The sequence below is a fragment of the Idiotropiscis lumnitzeri genome, chromosome 5 (genome assembly GCF_059441095.1).
Source record: "Idiotropiscis lumnitzeri isolate Australia: NSW breed Sydney's pygmy pipehorse chromosome 5, RoL_Ilum_1.0, whole genome shotgun sequence".
NCBI lineage: Eukaryota > Metazoa > Chordata > Actinopteri > Syngnathiformes > Syngnathidae > Idiotropiscis > Idiotropiscis lumnitzeri.
The window spans coordinates 9,664,785-9,685,509 of NC_142395.1; the positions used below are offsets into that span (position 1 = coordinate 9,664,785).

The 20,725-nt window shown below is 38.6% G+C and overlaps 1 protein-coding gene across 1 annotated transcript; it reads right to left on the reverse strand.

The window, feature by feature from the left end:
* Positions 1 to 541: 541 nt before the first annotated feature.
* glceb (glucuronic acid epimerase b) lies at positions 542 to 16,764 on the reverse strand. The gene is made up of 5 exons (XM_088296688.1): positions 16,592 to 16,764; positions 11,071 to 11,591; positions 9,754 to 9,999; positions 6,542 to 6,834; positions 542 to 5,928 (listed from the first exon to the last, which is right to left on the reverse strand). Exons 2-5 carry the CDS (start codon positions 11,576 to 11,578, stop codon positions 5,197 to 5,199), a joined length of 1,779 nt encoding a protein of 592 aa, XP_088152814.1. The 5' UTR covers positions 11,579 to 11,591; positions 16,592 to 16,764; the 3' UTR covers positions 542 to 5,196.
* Positions 16,765 to 20,725: the final 3,961 nt, after the last annotated feature.

The window sequence follows — 20,725 nt, forward strand, 5'->3', positions numbered from 1 at the left end:
TCACGGTTTTGAACATGGCCATGAGTCTGAGGCACAAATTGGAGTAACTCCTCCTGTCAAACGAAGCTCAGCAACAGGATGACATCGATCATATGATGTCAGAAGTCATGCATAACCTGTTAAATTTTCCATCCACATGATCGTGAATATCAACAATTTGATGACAAAGAAACTATATCAAAGTTTTTAACCAGATTAGCATTCACAAAAGCTCTGGTAATTTCCACAGCATACCGCTGCACAATTTTAGGCTTCTTTGTTTGAAAAGGTCAAGTGTTAAAACACGAGATGCCATTGAGTGCAGCCTCCTAAATTTAAAGTAAAAAAAATAAAAATAAATCCTAAGCAAAAATGCTGTTGATTGTGTGCTTTTAATTTCAGATTGGCTATGAGAGATCTTGAAATCTCTCATGGCTGACACTGTCTCGAGGATAACCGTGCAAATTGATTTGCCTTTAAATTCTTTGAACATGCACCGTTCAACATGAAAGATACGAGTTTCCTCTGGTTCACCAAACGACAACAGTTTTCGACACACAGGAAGATAAAGAAAATTACTTTATTTTTTTTCTCCTCTTACAATTTTTCCAACCCCAAAAAAAATCTAGTTTTAAAGCACAAATTTGTATTTGTGTATAAACATCTATTTACCGGACTAAACATGGTAGCATTTGCTCATTGTGCTTAGACTGAGAAGTCTGTACAACCACTCTGGGACTCCTGTGGTGACACAACCAAAGTAAACATTTTATTGCATAAATTACTTTGATTCAGTGGCAATTATGCAAGCAGATAGTTTGAGGGTCACTAAAAAGAAGAAAAAGAATGTTGTTAATACACACTGAATAATAATAGTCGCATTCTTTGTAAGTGGTGCGCCTCATATCAGGAAAAATTCAGCAAAATTTGACTTATTCAAAATGTGTTTTTTTTTTTTCGTAAACATCTGAAAAAGAACTTGTGCTTTTGTCTAAGCAGCAAACCGCTTCTGCAACTTAATCAAAAAAACAGATAGACAACCAGACCCTAACCAACACTCACTATTAAATGAAAATGTAAAATAAAATCCACGGGAGTGTACAGCTTTTTGTCCACTTCTGTTTAAAACAGTAGAGCAGGTTTTACTAGAATCTGTTAAAAGGCACAGTCACACGGACTTGTCTGCCACAATGACTAAAGTTCATGAAATGCTTGAAAGGTTTTGCACAAAAATATACACATTTAAGTATTCTTTACTCTGCAACTTTGGTTTAAACAAAATTGAATTTCTGAGCTGCCGTGATAATAATGACAGACTGTGTGAAATGATTTCATGTGGAGAAAATACAAAAACTAAACAAGCACTAGCATTCACAGAAACAAAAAATCATGTTGCAAACTATGAAATATGAAAGAAAAAACACTAGAGAAAAGTGTGACTCACTAATATGAAAGGAAACTCGAACTTAATTTAACCTCCTGTCAAGTTAGCTGTGTATAACTTACAAGATCAGTTCAGAATCATGCCGAGTGGAGCTTGATGACAGAAATTGGGCCACATTACATCTTTGAAAAATAGAACATTTTAAAGAAATGTCATATTTTATAGTCACAATTTCAGGAAAAAAATATCATTAAAATATACCGAAATGGACACTTAGTATCTAAACAATCAATTAAATCATTTTTATCATGTTTTTAACATTCTGGCACCTCTGCAACTTTGTGCAAATCAAAAAAGCTGTCATGAATGGACCCAATTATCATTTGCGAGGACGTCCGTCAACGATTTGAGTGAATGAGTGACAAGAGTAATTTTGCTGAACAGAAGCTGACGCACAAAGGTCAAAATCGGGTGAGTTAATTTGAATTTGAATTATGCAAAAGTCCATGTAAAATGTAGAGGCAATGCCTATTCTGCCAGTCCTCCACTATGTATGGCTGCTTTAAAATATGCACATACATATTACAAAATCCTTTTTTTTCTCTCCTGAAAAACTGTCAACAAACCAGATAGTTGAATTAATGTCAGAATGGTATCGATATTCACAAAAATGCAATCACTAAGATATGCTTAAATGTGCATCTGACTGTTTCTACAAGTTTTCGCGTCATTGGTAACGTAGCTGTCGCGATAAGCCCACCAAATATGATCACATTTCCCCGTTGTGTGACTATCATGGGCAAAATAGCACAATAATAATGTAACGAAAGTTCTTCTGCAATTCTGGCCCTTATATATCGTAACATTGTCGTTTTACTTCAAGCAAAATATTTTGAGATGTGAGGTCGATGTTCATTGATTATTGTTATAAGGAACATTGTTTTTAGTTTAATCTCCCATTTAAAAAAAAAAAAAAAAAAACGACAACTTTGTCTCTTTAGAGTCCTCGTTGAACGCAGAGAGCCCGATCATATTTTATGCTGATGTTGACTCACCCTAACTGCGTGCAGGCACTCCAGCCCATTAGATGTCTGAATTGTAGATTCCTTGGCAAGACTCAGTCTCATCAGACAGTAAAGCTGGCTACACTTCACTGTATTTAAAAAGGCTTACTTGTGTGATGCATGATGCACCGAGGGAAAATGAGAAGCCACCGTTGAGAGGAAATTTTTTAAAGGCGCTCATTCGGTCTTTTCAATATTTTTCAAAAAGCTGCACTTCAAAATTGTCTTGTCAAGTGAAGTTGCCTGCTCGATTCACAAATTGGAATGATGAGTTGCGTCAAGAGAACTATTTATAGTGTGTCAAACTGGTCAATAAAAAATGATAAAAGGCATTAAAACCGTTTCATACAAATAGCTGTGCAGATTTGTCTTTTCACCATATTTGACGGCAAAAGCCTCATTAACTCTAATGAACTTTTAAATATTGACTGCAACTTCACCAATGATTACTTCAACAGCTCCTTTTCATCCACTTTGTGTAACAGGAAAAAAAGACCATAAAGCTGCCTATGTTCATAAAATCATGCTAAACTAAGTTAAATAACTAAATTAGCAATCTTGACGGGTAAAGACCACTGGCATACATTTAGCCAATAGTACAAATGCTACAGTGTTTTCATTTCCCTGGTCTGCCATCTACATTTCATTCATAAGTTTGAGTGATGGTAAAAAAAAAAAAAATGTGAACCTCAATGAAAGGGCTACGAAAGTATTATAACATAAAAGATATGTCGACAACCAATGAAACTAGAACAATAGTTCAAACCTACATGAAAGCCGAAAACACACTTGCACATATGCAAGTCTAACCTTTGAATTTATAGCAGCATTGTTAGTTTTAGCCTAGTTGACCAAGGTTGCCACCATTTCACTGCAAACTGTGGCACTCAAATGCAACTTATTTGGGCCTGAGCAGCTGTTTCTAAACAAACTACTTCTCTGCAATAAATTGCATTTTTGAGGGACTCAATATGAATTGAAACTCATCAAACTTTGTACACATGTTGGGCCTGGCAAAGATTTTGATATTTTAAAGTTACCATACAGAAGTACAAAAGAAATTAGGTTTAATGGAGCAGCGTCCCATTACGTTTGACCGAAAATTGTGAGGACTGTGTAGCAATCTGAGGCATACAAAAAAAAACACATGGTATCTATACCCTAAAATGCACAGGAAGTGAGCCTTAAATAATTCAACGTACACTTTTGACCCATTTTTGCACATTTGCAGTGGTATAGTTTTTCCCCCTTGTTGATCTATATGGTTAACCTGATTGACTTCAAACTTAGGTTGTAACATCAACACCTAGGACAAAAACAGCGGGGAAAAGAAAATCAGTTTTCAACATAATATATAATGAGACTGGGCATCAAATTTTGCACATTATAATTTCTTCTAAACTTAGCATTCTCAGTTATATGTTTCAACTAGAGCTGTGAAAATTTTAGGAGGGATATGGAACAACCCAAGTCAAAAAAGTATTTGATACGCGAAACCTAACATGAAGTTCACCATTTTTAGTTTATTTTGGAATTGGGCGCCATTTTTGGTCTTTTATAGAGAACATATTTTAACAAACTCCTCCAGGAGAGTTTATCAGATTGATTATCAGTTGTGTAAGATGAAAAGTTATTGAACAGCTTTTTAATTTGCTGAACACTGTCGCCATGGCGATGCACTGTTTACAAAGCAAAATGACAGTTTTTGAGGGTCTAAATCTCAGCGAAAACTCATGAAACTTTGCACACACTTCAAGCCTGGCAAAAACAATTATAATTTTTAGGTTTATTGTGCAGTTCCGCAAAAATGTTTCAGTGGTTTCCCCTATACATTTTTAACAAAGTACCCCTGGTTAAAGGTATCATCTTGATCTCTGAAAATTGGGAGGCATATTTTACAGCCCAAGACCTACAAAAAGTCTTTTTAGAGTCAAATCCCAAACTTAACAGTAAGTCGGTCATTTTTATTTTACTTTGGAATTTTGTGCCATTTTTGTCATATTATAACAAATTCCAAAAGAATTGATCTGATCATGAAATTTTGGGTGTTTCATCTAAAGCTGTTAAGGATGAAATGTTTTTAAAAGTTTTTTATTTTGGTGCACAATGTCGCCATGGCGATGCGCTGTTTGCAAAGAAAAAATATGCCGTTTTTGAGGTTCTAAAATTGGGTGAATACTCATGAAACTTAGCAAAAAAAAAAAACTTAAATTTTAGATGCTTATTTTCCTGTTTGCCAGTACCTCAAAGTGCTTGTACATGGCCAGGGTTGTGAGGGACCTTTATAGCTGCTTGTTTGCATTGTTATGGAATTGTAATTTTTATATATATATATAATATTTTGTGCAAGATTTATCTATTGGCAATTTTGACTTCTAAACACAATAAATATAATTCTGTTATTTTCACATATATCTAAGATGAAACGTAAAAAATGCATCTGAGGAGGATGCCGATTGTTGAAATGGGCTCGCCATCAAAAGTTAAAAATCTGTTTCTGAAGAGAAAAAGAAATGCACGTGAACTTAAACTAAGTCTGCACGATTACAAAGATGAGTTTTGGAAAGAATCTGTGCTACAATTGATGCTGAAAGAACACAACACCCGTAACAGAGCCCACGCGTTCTAATGTTGATAGCTGCAGCTACTTTAGCATCCTTGGGATTTAAAAAAACACTACGTCGCAATGCATACAGAGTGACGCACACTATGAGCTTCCTCTTCACGTTCAGTCAACCCACAACTCACACGCTGGATTTTGAAGTCTGTCTAGTTGTGCTTAGCGCGATTCCCTTTCAAGTAGCTTTTCCAGCGCTTTACTATATCCTTGAAGAGAGGAGCGTTGTCTATTGATGCCAGCAGCTGGAGCTGGTTAATGTGCGTGGTGTGATAGTCCCAGCGTGCCAAGTTGGGCGCAGTGCCCAACATGAAGTGGCGCAGGTCATAGATGCTCCCCGACCCGGTGTCATAAAGCGGCAGCATGGCCTTCAACGACTCCATGCCGCGGCTGAACAGCTGCCCGGCCTCTTTGCCCAGCTTCTCACCAGCTGTCTCGCTCAAATCGTAGAGTCCCAGCAGGGAGTAAATGAAGCCGTTGAGGACAAAGGAACTAGGTGAGGTGGGATACTCTTCATACCAGTCATATTTGTTCATAAATACAGCCTTGACCCCGTGCTGCCCTGACGGCACCTTATAGGGTCCGATTGCCTTCAGCGCGGCACTGAGGTAAGCGTGGTCCTTGGTGAGGAGGTAGGCTCTCACGAGGGTGGACATGGCCTGGCCTTGGGCCATTGCCGAGTACCAGCCGGGGTCTAGCGGCCGGAAGCCCTCACCCAATTTCCGTGTGACCATAATGGGCCAGCCGCCATGTTCGTCCTGGTTGCGCCTTAGCCAGTCGCTGGCGGCAAAGAAGGCGGCCATGTGGGCAGTGGTGGAGACAGTGATGTTGTCCACAAATCCCCGTCCTTGCAAGAGTAATCGCACAACACGCTTGGGCATGATCTACGGGAGAAACCAGATGCAAAAAACATTTAAGACTATGATGGTCATTTAAAACAAATAATAATAATAATAATAATAACAACAGTAAAATAATACTCAAAATTTTGCATTTTAGTTGACACGTTAATGTGCCATTTGATTCAAAATGTATATTAATGATTGAGCAATTTACAGTGGAATCTCAAAAGTCATTAAAAATTCACAAAAGTGAACATTCATTTTCCTTAATTCCAATAGGCAATGTGTATAAACAAGGGGGCGCATCATCGGTCAACAAAGTTATGGTTAAGAAGAGGACACGTTTGTCCTAACGTTTTATGTTACTGGGAAGTTAACTTCTTTTAGAATGTTACTAAAAATATTGGCAGTAGACTTAAAGGTTTTATAATGGCAACAGCTCCATTCAATAAGAAATTTTCTCTTTTGCGACGATTTCCCAAGGGACAATTTTGACTCTACTGTTAATCCAAACTAAATGGAGAGAGAGGTTCCACAATCTACAGAAAGTGCAAATGTGTTTGGCAGTATTCACAACTGTAGGTTCCGATAGCTACAATAGCCGTGGGACAGCGTCACAACATGTATGTGCATCATCAGCAACACACCAACCGACCTTAGTGGCTTTGACAGCCTTGGTGTTCGACAAACCAATGCCTTTCCTCAGATCAGTGAGGAGGTCACGTGTCAGGGTGCTCCAAGTGGTTCGTGGCCCTATGCCATAGGTGATTTCACGATCTTTGAAGGCGATGAGTTGCGTATTGGTAACATAGCGGATGGTGAAGGGCGTGCCTTTCTCTGTAGTGTCGAGAATCACAGACAAGCTGCCGTTGGAGGTGAACTTGATGTCCAAGCTGAGGATGAAGTCTTTGGTGTTATCCAGAGGGAGGGACACTGCCTCTGAAGACTCTGTGTGGAGAGAGAGAGAGAGAGAGTCGTGTCCGATGGGTTAATATGCAGCATAAGAACCAAGGCTCTGACAAATGTAGACAATCCTAAACAATTTTTGCAGGTTCAATAAGTGAGAAATCATAGGTTAAATATAACACCAGGTGGCAATGAAGTGACTTTTTTTTTTTAATCTGAAATTGCAAGTTGACGCTTGTTTGCCTCAACACCTTTCTTTGAAAGATGTCAGCTCAAGTGCAGCACAATTATTTCAGTCGGTTTTGTGAATTCACTTCTATGCCCCGAAATGCCCGCAGTTCTCAGAATAATCTCCTCTCTTTGGCCATGCTACTTCCTATTCAGCACAGTCAAAAACACCCCAAATACTTCAAAAATCAAGACCCCATAAAAGAAAACGTCAAAAAGGAAGATAAGTAAATGGAATGGTGGGTCTTAAGAGACGGTGCCGGCAGTCAGACAGCAAAAGGAGTGAAAATGAGCCAACAGAGAAGGCAGTTGACAAGCAGAGAGATATTTCTCACTAACATCCTCCAAGATAGTGAAACATGGCAAGGACCACGGACACAAAGGCAGTCATCGGGAGGAGAAATGAAGGAGAGAGAGACAGTCTGGCAGGCCCCTCTGGATGACTACGACTCTTTAATGCACTCGTGAATCCATTACGTACTTAAGAGAATGCAGAGAGTAAGTGGATTTGTACTCTGGCCCTGTGATTACTCTGCCATCAATAGAGGAAGGGGAAAGAATATAGACGAGATTGCACCTCTTCTGTTCTTCACTTGACTGGGGCTGTTTAGCTGAAGGTGACAGGGTTGTCAAGTACGGTAGTAAACTATACTATGCGTCGTTTTTTTTGTTGTTTTTTTTAATTCAGCTGAGTGACTGACCATGTTCAAAAGCAAACAAAAAAGTCCAACAGTCAATGATCACTTTATTCATGCATGACAAGACAGATGTAGAGTGACTCAAAGGAAGGAATGATAAAGATGACTGCTGTCAAAATATGCAGTAGTCCCTTTCTCACCATTTCATCCCAACTAGTTAAGGCAAGCTGCCACAGTTCAAGCTGTCTTCCTTATGGTGAGTTGTTCCTAGTGCTTGCTAATGACACACTCAATTGCTTTTCTTTCTTGTGATTATAGACCTACTTCTAACTTATTCCAGTTGTAAGAAAATGTATGTTGGCTCTTTGAAATGACTGGGATTTGTGCACGAATTGGTCAAATATTGTGTTCTGATCTTCAAGTCACAACAATAGACAAGTGGTCTTCTTGAACTATTACCACTCAAACTGTTACATATTTCTTATTAGTCACACAAAGCCAAATGTTCACAATAAAGAGCGGACAAAAATACCACTCAGCCAATGATGACAGGAGTCACGAGAACTTGGAATCTTATTAAAGTGTGATTTCTGCTGTAGGTCAAACCTGCTCTCCCCCAATTGAAACACAGCAGTTTTAACTTTGTTCTTTCTTTGTTTCTTAGGGCTGAATGGGAAATATGACACATTGAAAAGCAAATTTATTCAAATACAGTCGCATAATAGTGGTGGTTTACTTTATTGCACATGTTTCTTTTTTCTACAGCAATGGAAAATGGAGCAGTGGATTTCGGTCAACCAAAACGCGTGGCAATAAAGGCGCTCAGTAGTGGACAGTTCGGGAATAAGCAGATCCCAGATAGTAGGTTAATAACAGGGGACTGGCAATTGATCCATTTGTCAGAGGATTTGAGATGGGGCTTGACAATCGTGCCCTAGATACAATAACAAAAAAAAAAAACTTCAAAGGAGAAAGTCGACTGAACCAAAAGTAGACAGAAAAAGACATCAGTTGAATACAATGACATACATAATGTATGTCAAAATGGTCTTTCTAATGAGAGAGAAGAACACATACTTGCAACAGATGCAGTATGATTGCAAATCACAATGCTTACACAACACAAAAAGATAGAAACCTGCGTGGAAATCGGTAAACGGCGCTAGAGAACAGCCTGAAATGTGCAGCTAGACAAAGAGAGATGAATGGAGGATTAAAAGTGCTGAGAAAAGACAAGGAGTACTGATGAACACGTTAAGACAAGAAAGCGATGTTTGGGAGTTGAGTCGTAAAGCAAGGTGAGCAAGGACAGGAGAGGGAGGGGGGAAACCGTGTACGGCCTGGCAACTGAAAAGAAATTGTTGATGATGAGAGGCTGAAAGGGGGAGGAGGATGAGCGGAAAATTACAGTCGAGACAGCAGCTCAGTAGAGGACAACTAGAAAGGAAAACAGCAGGTGCAATCATGACAGCTCACACGCTAAGCTTTGGGTGGAAATTTTCACTTCTGTTATTTAGTCACATTTTCCTTAGACTATAGCTTCAATATGAATATATGAATAAGCACTGAAAAAATAAAATCACATAAATGCACGTCTACCGCCGCCATGCAGACACTGTATATTTGTGAAGTGTGCTGTATGGCATTTTTTTGTATGCCAACCATATATAGAAAGAGAAGAAGACTGAAGGTACATAATTAACCAGAATATTCACACTTTGGATTTTTTTTTTTTTTTTGGCCAAGTGGTCACGCGATCATCCACACCGCTTCCCTGTACACTGATCAGGACTAGGGTTTATAAAATCGTCAGTGTTCTGAGCCTATGAATTTAGTCTGGCACTAATCATTGTGTAATGTCTACTACAGTAACTCCTTGAGTAAAATTATTTTTAGGAATCTGTCACACCGCAGAGTGTCTACAGCCAACCAACGCAGTTTGCTGCGATTATGACAATGTTTCGTTGAGTCACACCACACACACAAATCATTCTGTCCTGAGGGTGGAACTCCTATCGAACCTCCGACAGCCGCAGTTAACAAGCGATAAACTCTTTGCCCCAAGGCCCTATAGCCTTATGGCACACGTACATACCCGGAGCATTGAACTGGCGAACTGAGGAAGCACGGCTCTTATCCTGGACACGGCTGAGACTGCAGCCCTTTGGCACATTCCAAGTTGCCATGCCGGCTCGGCTATCTTTCTCCTCGGCTGTATCATAGACCACCAGGTGCGGTGGACGCTCCGTTAGGTTTTTGCTGTAATGACTCAAGCCATACTGGGCAATCTGGATGGCATAGAAGTAGCCCTGAGGACCCCACTGGGTAGAAAGAGGCACACCTGTGGCAGAGAAAGGAGAGAATGTTGACAACCTACAGGGACATGTCATAAAAGTTTCAGTCAACCAAAAACAACAAGCCTGACAATGTCATTAAAAAAAAAAAAAACTCACCCCTATGTAACACCTATATAATTACCATTTTGTTGTTCCTCACCGCTCACCTGAGATTCAAATTTGCAATTACAGCAAAATTAATGGCACTCAATTGGTTGAACACAAAAAAAAAGTTGCAGAACCTTACATTCTGTCACCTGGCTCAGTCTGCGGCATGCCAAGGCAGTCAACTTGAACACCACATAGACATGTGCAATTAACTCATTAGCGTCCATGGCTTTTCACCATTGCAGTAATCTTCAAACTTAAAACAAGATGCAGATTTCACGATTCATTTTGATTTTTTGTTTCAGTTAAGAATTTCAAGTTGTACCAATTTTTCTTTCAAATGGAAGACATTCTTAATGTCGCAATGCTGCAAATAGTAGCAACTTCTTGCTCTAACATGCAATTTCATAAATCATGTATGTTTTTTTAATGTGGCCTGATCAAAATTAATAATCATTGAAATCAATTCAACAAAAACACACTGTGAACCGAAGACGTTCACATCATTTTGTTATAATGCCGGTCGGTCCGCAGCGGTATGGAGGACCGGCACTTCTCACTTATATCAAAGTATGCCCACCTCTGTGATAAATGGACTACAGATGGAAATTATCTTTCTGCTAAATCTAATACAAGCGACTCCATGTCTTTTGACATTAATTAATATAGGTACACATTGTCCAGAAACTAAATAGATGAACAAATCGACTATATAAGCAATATAACATTACATTTTGTGATAGACGTTTTATATCATATCTAGGATATAAACTGTTATATTACAAAATTGTAAATTACACTCGTGGATTTTCTGAGTGTAGCTACGTTTCTAAGTGTCTATATCTTTTTTCTATTTGTTTTCAGAAATTAAATCTTTTTCCTTTCAGAAAATACAGCTGAACCAACAACTGAAGGCATGCACATGCAGTTCTGTTAGAAAACAAGTAGAACTCTGCAAATTGCCTTACCTTCCACTCCACTTATGCATTTCACTCTGTCACGGACTTCCACATTGTATCCCTCAAATGACATAAAGACCCCATTTGGGTGATAGGGCTCCCGTTGCGCATAAACCTTTGAGTAACTGTGCTGAAACTCAAAGCGATCGTAGCCGTCATACTGCACCACTTTGCCATAAACTTCAAAGTATTTTTCCATCCAACTGAAGGGCATATAGATCTCAGCACCCTCACGTCTGCCTTTGACCGTGGATTCATCATTGATCAAGCAGTCAATTTCCTCAAACTTGCTTCCACCGACAACAGGCGGAGGTTCTGGAGGTTGCGGAGGGTGCTGTTGGCTGCCGAAGCTAGCATCCCCCTCCTTGGGACTTGGTGCCACCAAAGCAGCTCGAGGCAAAAAACGTAGTGAGGTGTTACTAGAGCAGCGATTCCACAGCAACACCGTGATGAGTGTGAAAAGGGCGCAGATGACGATGAGGGTCTTATAGTTGACTCGAGCAGCCAGGCAACGCATGGTCACGACGCCCCTAAAAGAAGAACAAAAACAGCATTAAATATTAAGAACAAATTTGTTGGGTGCACATATTTATCTTTAGATATATGCTTTAATTATGCTAATAGTCAGCAGTGGGGTCAGCTACAATATATGAAATAGGAGCGGTACCTGTCAAAATACAAGCTACACATGCTAATTGTGTCCACCTGTGTTCGTTTAACCCACGGGTGTCGAACTCATTTTAGCTCACGGGCCACATGGAGGAAAATCTATGACCAAGTGGGCCGGACCAGTCAAATCATGATCTCTAACATTAAAATATTGCTGTCAATATTACGCAGATGATCACTATTTGCATGCTACCCTGGTAGTACCAGTAGTTGAATGTGTCATATTTAACACATTTATGTATTTGGGTACTACTATGTTTTTTTCCCAATAAAACCAGGTTGCGTTTTAAAAGTGACATCCAGGTCAATTCCATATTCAACTTTCTCTACTTAAGTGAGCATTGCTTGTAAATATCTAGAATAACACTTTGAAAGAAGGGTTTACGGATTGACCGCCACGTTGAATTTTATTATTCATATTAAAAGATCTAAGGTTATGGTAAAAATGCATAGAATTAAGTTTATAGAAGTATCTTAATTGTGAACAACTAACATTGGCCATTTGGTGAATTTGGCGGCTGTTTATTTAGTTGGGCCGTACGGGTGTAATCCGGCCCGCGGGCCGTATGTTAGACACAGATGGTTTAACCAATCCTTCGTTAGCCAATCAGCTCCCTCCTACCTTTTCTGCTTCCTCCAGGTGTTCCTCATTGTTTCGTTAATTTGTCTGGATTTAAGTTCCCTGCTTTCTTTCAATCCTTGTGGGTTTATTGTCGCATTTCATTTGTCAAGTCAAGTCTTATTGTTGGTCAAGTCGAGTCCTTGAGCTTGCTTGTTACTTTGATCCCTGTTATTTTGAACTTTAGTATGTTTGATTTTCCCAGTGCTTTGTTTGCCTTTTTGTTTTGTTAAATCAGAGGTCCTCAATCCCGTTCCTCGAGGGCCGGTGTCCTGCCTGCTAGATAGCGATCCTGATAATTTGAATCAGGTGTGTTCCAGCAGGACACCGGCTCTCATTTGAAGACCTCTACTTTAAATTAAACACATATTAAGTTACTCCATTTTCATCTCCCTGCTTCCGGGTCCACCTCCAACACATCAAACTTCCTTGCCAAATCGTGACAGAAAGGACATGTTCATGTTTTGTTCAGTCGAATGGATCAATAGATTTTGCACTGTAATTAAAACAGCTCAACCTAGACTCTTTCGGAGGAATAATCAATCAGGATATGTATTTCTTTCTTGAGCATATTGCAGAGGCAATTAAAAAAATCTATTACAAATTCCAACCATCCGTTCTCGGTACACCATATCCTCACTCGGGTGGCGGGTATGCCAGAGTCTCCCAGAGATGTATAACATTTTTTCCATGGCATCGCTTCCATACCGGTATCAAGGTTGCTTATGCAGTTAGTGTATTGAAGAAATAAAATATTGTCATCGGAGACAACAGTATTTCGGACCTCGACCCAACAGAAAATATGCTGAGGGAGTTGGCCAAAATACTTCCTACAATGTGTGCAAACATGGCCAAAAACTCCATGAAAAGTTTGACTTCTGTAATTGCCAGTGAAACTTATAGTTAAAGATTTGATTGTCCAAATATATTTTTTGCAAGAATATACATATAAATTGTTTACAGAAATCAGACATTGTGATTTCCCATTTTTTTTCTCTCACAGTTGACATGCACCAATGATGAAAATTACAGACCTCTCTCATCTCTTTATGTGGAACAACTTGCACAATATGTGGCCTTGCATAACATCCAAAATAAAACATATATATGAAAACATAAATGTGTATTATTTTTATAAATGGTTGCAATACAATTGAAAGTTGAAACTTGTCAGATAATGAATATGTAGTGCCAATGGTTCTGACCGGCCCACCACAACTTGTGGTGGCTCTGTGGTCCTAAAAGGCTTTCTTTCAAGTAAATTTAAATAAAATCCCTACACTACAATATCAATGTCATTATTGGGATATAAATTACCAATACAGGAATGTTAAGTTTTGTCCATATTGCACAGCCCTATGTACTACAACGTCTATAGTAAAAAAAAAAAAAAAGAAGCAGGTGCCAAGCCAAGCAACAGAAAAAGGCCCACGCACTCCAGCTTTCCAGGAGGACCAAATTAGTCAATCAACGCTAATTTATAGCGATACACTGTACACAGTTATGTTTGTTCCTGTATCTCGCCACCTGCAAACCGCAACAACAAACAAATGTCTATAGCGATCTTGTGTTCCTGTTCCTAATTGAAATGTGTCAAAAAGGTACATTTACATACGCGCACACATTTTCAATTAGATCATCTTGTGTATAATAATTGCAAAAGTTGGGTTGATGGTTGCATTTTAAATCCTTAGTAGTGCTGCAAGGATAACTAACAGACAAAAACATTTACAGTAAACTAAATGCAGCCAAGCCACACAACTGTCATTTTATAATGCAGAGACAATGTCACACTCCACCCACCACCCCAAGTCAAATCGCAACCTGTGAAAAATGCCATATACCACATTGCATTATCTATTTGCAAGAATCCACTTAAAAAAGAATGGACACAACAGGCAAGTGATGTGAAAATGTACAGACATGTTTAAAATTATTTGTCCTTAGGGCAAGTCAATCACTGAGAGGAAGTGGTTGGTAGCGAGACCAGTCATTATTAACCATCATTCCAGAGAACTGACGCGTTACCAAAATAAATGGTGGATTGCGGGTTCAATCCTGAATCTCTGTGTAAAAGTGCCCACCTCCTGCCTGAAGACGGCTGGGATAAGCTCTGGCACCCCCGCGACCCTTGTGAGGATAAGCGGCTAGAATAATGGATGGATGGATGGATGGACGTTGAGCTTGCTTATTTTGTAGCATTAAAATAATGTACTTCTTTCATTAGAAAATAAAAAAAATATTTCTTTGGGTCCATGTTAAATACCACAATAATATCTATACTGCTATATTCAACCTTAATGTCGCACATTTTTCTAGTATCATGCAGGTCTAGCTTATGTATTAGATTATATAAACATGAAATACTAAGGCTTGATTTACACTACATGGTTCAAGAATTCAACTCCTAACTAAATTGAATCACATAAATTTTAAAAATGCATGGCCTAAAATATATTCGCATTGTTATCTGGCCTGATTATAATATGAATACAAATTCAATATGTATCAGATATGTGTTAATGTGAGAGCAGCGATAACACTCGATCAAATCCACCCCATCAAGTGTGACGTAATTAAAATACACCGATTAGTGATGTGTAAACCCGCGCCAACTCAAACATTACAAATAAATGTTAAAAGACAACCACCCCAAATGTAAAGTCACATGCTATGTTTGACCTGAAAATGTACAATATATTTTTTTTAATGAGATTTTAAGTCAGACTCACAGTGTAAATCCAGCCTAAGGCTACCCAATACCGCAACAACTGAACGACATGAGCTAAATAAGACCTAAATAGAAAGAACAGGATTGTACATGCCTCTCAATTCTGTGGGTCTGAGGGTGGGGGTTCAAATCTCAACTGCAGGCATACTGTGTGGCGTTTACATAGACACCCCATGCATGTGCCTCTACACGTATTCTAAAAACATTCATGGTAGGTTACTAGAAGATACTTAATTTACATAAGTGTACATTTACATGTAAATACTTTGTCTATATGTGCCCTGACTGACTGGTGATCAGTCTACCCCACCTCTTGCCCCAAAGTCAACTGTGATAGATTCCAGCTCATTTAAGATGTAGGATTAACTAATGTATTCAAATATAGGAACACCAATGCATACTATGCTAAAGCTTTTATATACAAAATAAAAACCTGAGATTTATTGCATTTACAAAAAGACAGTAAATGGATGGATGGATGGATGGATGGCTGGATGGATGGATGGATGGATATGCATAGTACTCCAGTATGACTTGAAAAGTCTGACAGGTGTGTTGATATAATCACGATCGAAGGGCATCCAAATACAATTCACACAATTGACTCAGTACACCTCAGTTTTAATCAGCAATGTTTTTACTTTTCTACTGTTGAAACACTAAAATTCTAAGTCTGAGAGGGGAAAAAAAGAGAATTGTGGGCTGGTTTTCGTGGGTATGAATTTGAGCAAAAACTGCTGTCTATTGAATAACATGAATTAATAAATATACACAGATTTATTAGTTCCATGTTTTACTGATCGTTGCCATTGTATCATTTCAATATCGCTATTATTTTACGAAGGTAGAAAATATAAATAAAACGAGTCGACATCACTGAAGTACATCATAACAGGACCGTAGTAGAAAAGCGAGCCGTTTTTTACGTCATTGCATTGCGTACATTTTGCAAAGGGACGGAATCGGGATGAAAACGTCGAAAAGAGATTAAAATGCAACAGTCCCGTGCAGGATGCGTGCATTTTGACGAGGAATAGACAAGGGTGCATAAGTTCACATAGTTGCTGGTATTGATCCGAAACTACCAAGTGTTGAGCCTCCTTGTGCAGCCCCTTCACAACAAAAGCAATAACAAAAACGAGAATCACACGCAACTGAAGAAAAAGGGAGCACAGTGCCTCAGCAAGTAAGCCAGTGTATTTTAAGCAGACGTGTCGTTAGCATACGAGCTAAGGGTGGTTTCATATCCCAACCAGGACGGTGAGCTTTGAAGTTGCTGTATTCTTTTTCGAGTTCCGTTATCACGAGCCAATGCGCTCGATGCCGTTATATACACGGGACAGGAAAGTGGTTTCAAAGAAGACTATGTTTTGGGAGAGGACAATTGGTGATGAGGGTTTTTTTCTCTTTTTTGGAGGAGCTCTTTAAATACAAGTGTGATCCAGCTAGCTGTGCATATGAGTGTGTTAAAAAAAAGGAAGGCAAAAAGACGTGCTGTTTAACGACCTTACCTGCGGCATCAATGGTGGTCAACGCTGCGGAGCTGAGTCTTGTTCGGCCACGCCGACAGTAGTTGTTTTCGCCTGGAGGTCAGTTTAAAAGATTCCTACTTCATCCAAGGCAGAATCAACCAGGGAGGACAAACGATTCGTACCGCCTCCCAAGCACACAGCGACTGATCACAGCACAGTCAAGGGTCTGCTTGGAGCTGTAAGGATTTTTAATATCGCGAGATAAAACGACAACTACACTAACCAATCAAAATGGCGCATTTCTTTGACAACGCTCCATGTACACAAAAGAGAGAATCATCTGAAGTTAAATATCTTTGTTAATAACAACATAATACGATTTATCACCCGATGGTTCTTCGTCTCTTGAATAGATACCAAATTGACAATATATATTCAAATATTCTCATAGTAGTAGTAGGCTGGAGAAAAACAGTATCCAGAAAAATATAAAATAGTAGAATTGCTACATTTCACTGAAATTATGCTTTAAATACTGGGACGTCTCGTTCTTTTCCCTTGATTATTTATTTATTTAAATTCTCGGTGTAGCTCAACGTAAAACAAAACAGAAACATGATATACTGAAAATTTTCCTACATAATTGTTTTTTTTTTGCGCTTATTCCAAATCTTTTTTTCTCTAGTACAGACAAAAAAGTGTTTTTGCAATACATTTTAAAGCAAAATAATTATTTTATCTGCATATTCGATGGAACAATCTATAGACTAAGCGATTCTAAAAATATTTGATAGTGACCGCTCTTGTGAACACCTGTACTATAGTATAAAACTTTGAAGTTGTTTGGAGGTCAAGGTATTGGAAGATAAAGGTAATAATGGTATTCAACTTTTAGTAATAATGGTCAACTTCAAACATGAGAAATTCCTCTGTCTCATCTTTAAGACCACACATAGTTATATAATATTTTTGTACATTATTTTGCGCCATGATGGTATTATTAAGAGGTGATTTAAGTCACTTCCTAGTTAACTCCCCAGGTCTGAGCCAGGTCTAAAACTTATCGCCCGCCTCTGCAATTGAGCAGACAAACAAGCACACAACAATGCAAGGATCAAAACACTGGACACTGGCCAAATGACGGCAGTAGTCCCGCATCTATCCCTCTGCTTCTCCTGCACTGAAGAGCTTGGCTCTTGTAGAGATGAGGTCTCCGCAGGAGGATTTGCACATCCAGATTACTGATACTGAGGCAACTGAGGACGCAAAAAAAAAAAAACACAATATAAATTGATCTGACAGAATATGTGTAAAGCAAGTTGTGCATATGTTTTGTAAAGAGCACGGAGGAAATTGTGTTGCTTTTTTTTGGTCCTCTAATGTATTTTGCATGAGGCAGCCAAGGCGACTTTACCAAAGGCTTCAATAATTCAAGCCTTCTTAATACTGATGCCAAATCTTGTGAAGTAACTGCAAGATAGAACAAACAAAAACGTCAGGTCAGAGAGTACAAGACATGTTTGATGTAAGATGTTGGCAAAGAATGAGAGACACTATAAAATGTCCCACATTTCCATCGCTGATGAGTGAAGCTAGACCTCTAAGAAAACAACAATAATGCTGTTCTTAAAATAAAAACAATACTTACATTCGATATGTGGTTCAGATAACGGATGGATGGATAAATCAGAACTAATAATTACTTTTCATGGCAGACATGGCTCAGTTGCGCTTATACCAATTTTCATACTGCCCTATCCTGCAGCATGGGTAGGCCTAATGTTTTTTTACAGATTTGGAATAATATGTAGGGCAAAAATAGTTGCACAGTAATATTAAACATTTCATTGTTCCGGCATTTGAGAAACAATGGACAAAAGGAGTTTTTACTCTCATTTTTGGTTTATTGTTTTGTGCCATCCTTGATTGTTAATTTTTATTCAAGAACCCGTTGCAAAAAAAAAAAAAAACAGTAAATGGTTATTTTGTTATTTGCTTCAAACTCTTTATTGTTGGGTTAAGGTTGTAGATTAGTTTTATAAATGAATTGAGAAATGAAACATATTAATATCATGTTTCATGTGCATATAGACATATTTTATGGCAAGTGACAAGTGTTTTGTTCCTTATAATTAAAGTGTAAATGCATGTCGAAAAGGGGACTTATTCAAGTGAGTTCCATTTTTTTTGTGGTAAATTATATGAGTTATGTCTAACAAAGGCATGCTTATAATTGTTTTGTCATATTCTTTTCTTTTATCTAAAGTATTCATTTCAAGGCAACATGTTGTTATGCTTAATTTGAGCTAAAAAAGAAGATATTGCCTGAGAATTAAATGTTAAAATTAAAGAGAGGAAATAAAACAGTTTTCATATAATAATCAGTTGTGTTATGTTTTACTTTTGAATGTCATCATCAAGCCGTATGAGTGAGGTTGTACTCAAGGAATGACGAAAGGGTTCAGGATTACACAATACAAAAAGGCTCGGAGCCATTTCTGTAGGGTTAGGGTTTTTTTTTTGTTTGGGCGGGAGAAAAAAGTGTTTTAAAAGGATGAAGACGATTATTATTGTGAATAGGGATGAAGGGACAATGACGGAAGGGTGCCCGGCCTGCAGACAGAGGACGGACGGGCAAAATAAGTGCCCCTCTCTCCGTATTGGGCTTCAGTTCCAAACTAATGAAGTCAAATGGTACAATTCAGATTCAGTTTTACAATGTACTGATTCAAAATAAACAATGCAAATTCAATTTATGTGTGACTGCGTTCTAAATCAACCAATCACCTCCAAACTCAGTTTAAATGGAGCCACATTTTAAAGTGCATCTCATTAATTACAAATTCATTTCAGATATTCTAGTAGACTTTTACTGACATTTTTGAAAGTGTGTTTGCAGAACCTGCAAGGTTGTCCGCCAAACACAGAAATTTAGAACTTGTCCTAATTCTTTCCATCTCATCCAAGGCCTCATTTCCAGCTGAAGAAAAACAGAGCTTTTCTCATTTTGAATGATACTTTCAATGTACTCTCATTTTCACAAGAAAATATTACCCTTCTCCAAAACCCATTTGCTTACCAAAAATGTGCTTAGACTTTCAAAGAATGATAAAAACACAGAGCACGTATGCAGAACTGAGATTTTTGGTGTTTCTTTTGGTGGCTTGAATTTGACATGTTCAAAAATGCGGGTTCACTGAAGCAATTTTGAAGGAACTTCAAACAGCAGTTTCACTTCGGATTCCTGTCAAAAATCACTCCTGGGTGACAGTAGCAGCTAAAGGGGATTTGCAGAATTCTGGTGTTGAGTGAAAAATAAAATGCTGCCCAGACTTCACAATTAAGAACTGTATAATATTTCAGCCTGAGGAAGGATTTAAAGTGTTATGAGTGTGGTGGGAACATGTTTCTGGCTGCTGGTCACCTTCCTGTTCATGGTTCTTTATAGTAGGCACTAACTCCAAACTGACTGACTGACTGGCTGGGAGAGATAACAAGGCACTCACCACCCCTAACAGTGATTTCATCTTTGGCTCATTTGTATTCCAAGCCCATCTCTCATTTTGAGTTTTGGACGGAGAGGAGGCCTACACTTTAATGTGGAATTCTCCCGAAATGACATCAAACTAAGGCATGAGGGAGCAAATGTGTGTGCGAGTGCGTGTGCGTGTATGTGTGTGTGTGTCCACATATGTCTGGGGATGGTCATAGTGGATGGAGACATGAAACTCCTTTGTCACAGCTCTATCACTATAATATCTTTGTCAGATGGTGAAGGCCTTGATTATCAAGTGGCAGTTTGTGTCCCTTCACAGGATGGCCTCATCATCTTGTCACCAAAATTTTCCACTCTTATGTCCTTACGGTCGGAGAATATTTTTACGAGTGAAAACTGCAATGATATTGCATTGTACAGATACAAAAATTCAAACACGTCAGTTACCAGAAAGTCATTACGATGACCTTCACAGGAGATTGAGAAGCAACACAAAAAATACAGTCTATAATATAGTTTGCTTTCATAGTTTGGATTTGAGTTGGTTTTCGTGGTTGTAGTTTGTGATGGTGAGTGATCAAGGGCGCCACATCAGTGAGAGCTGTGAGTAATATTTTTGTGATCTCATGCTGGCAGCTACATGACAGAGCTGTCAATTCAGTTGGCCCCAGCATTGA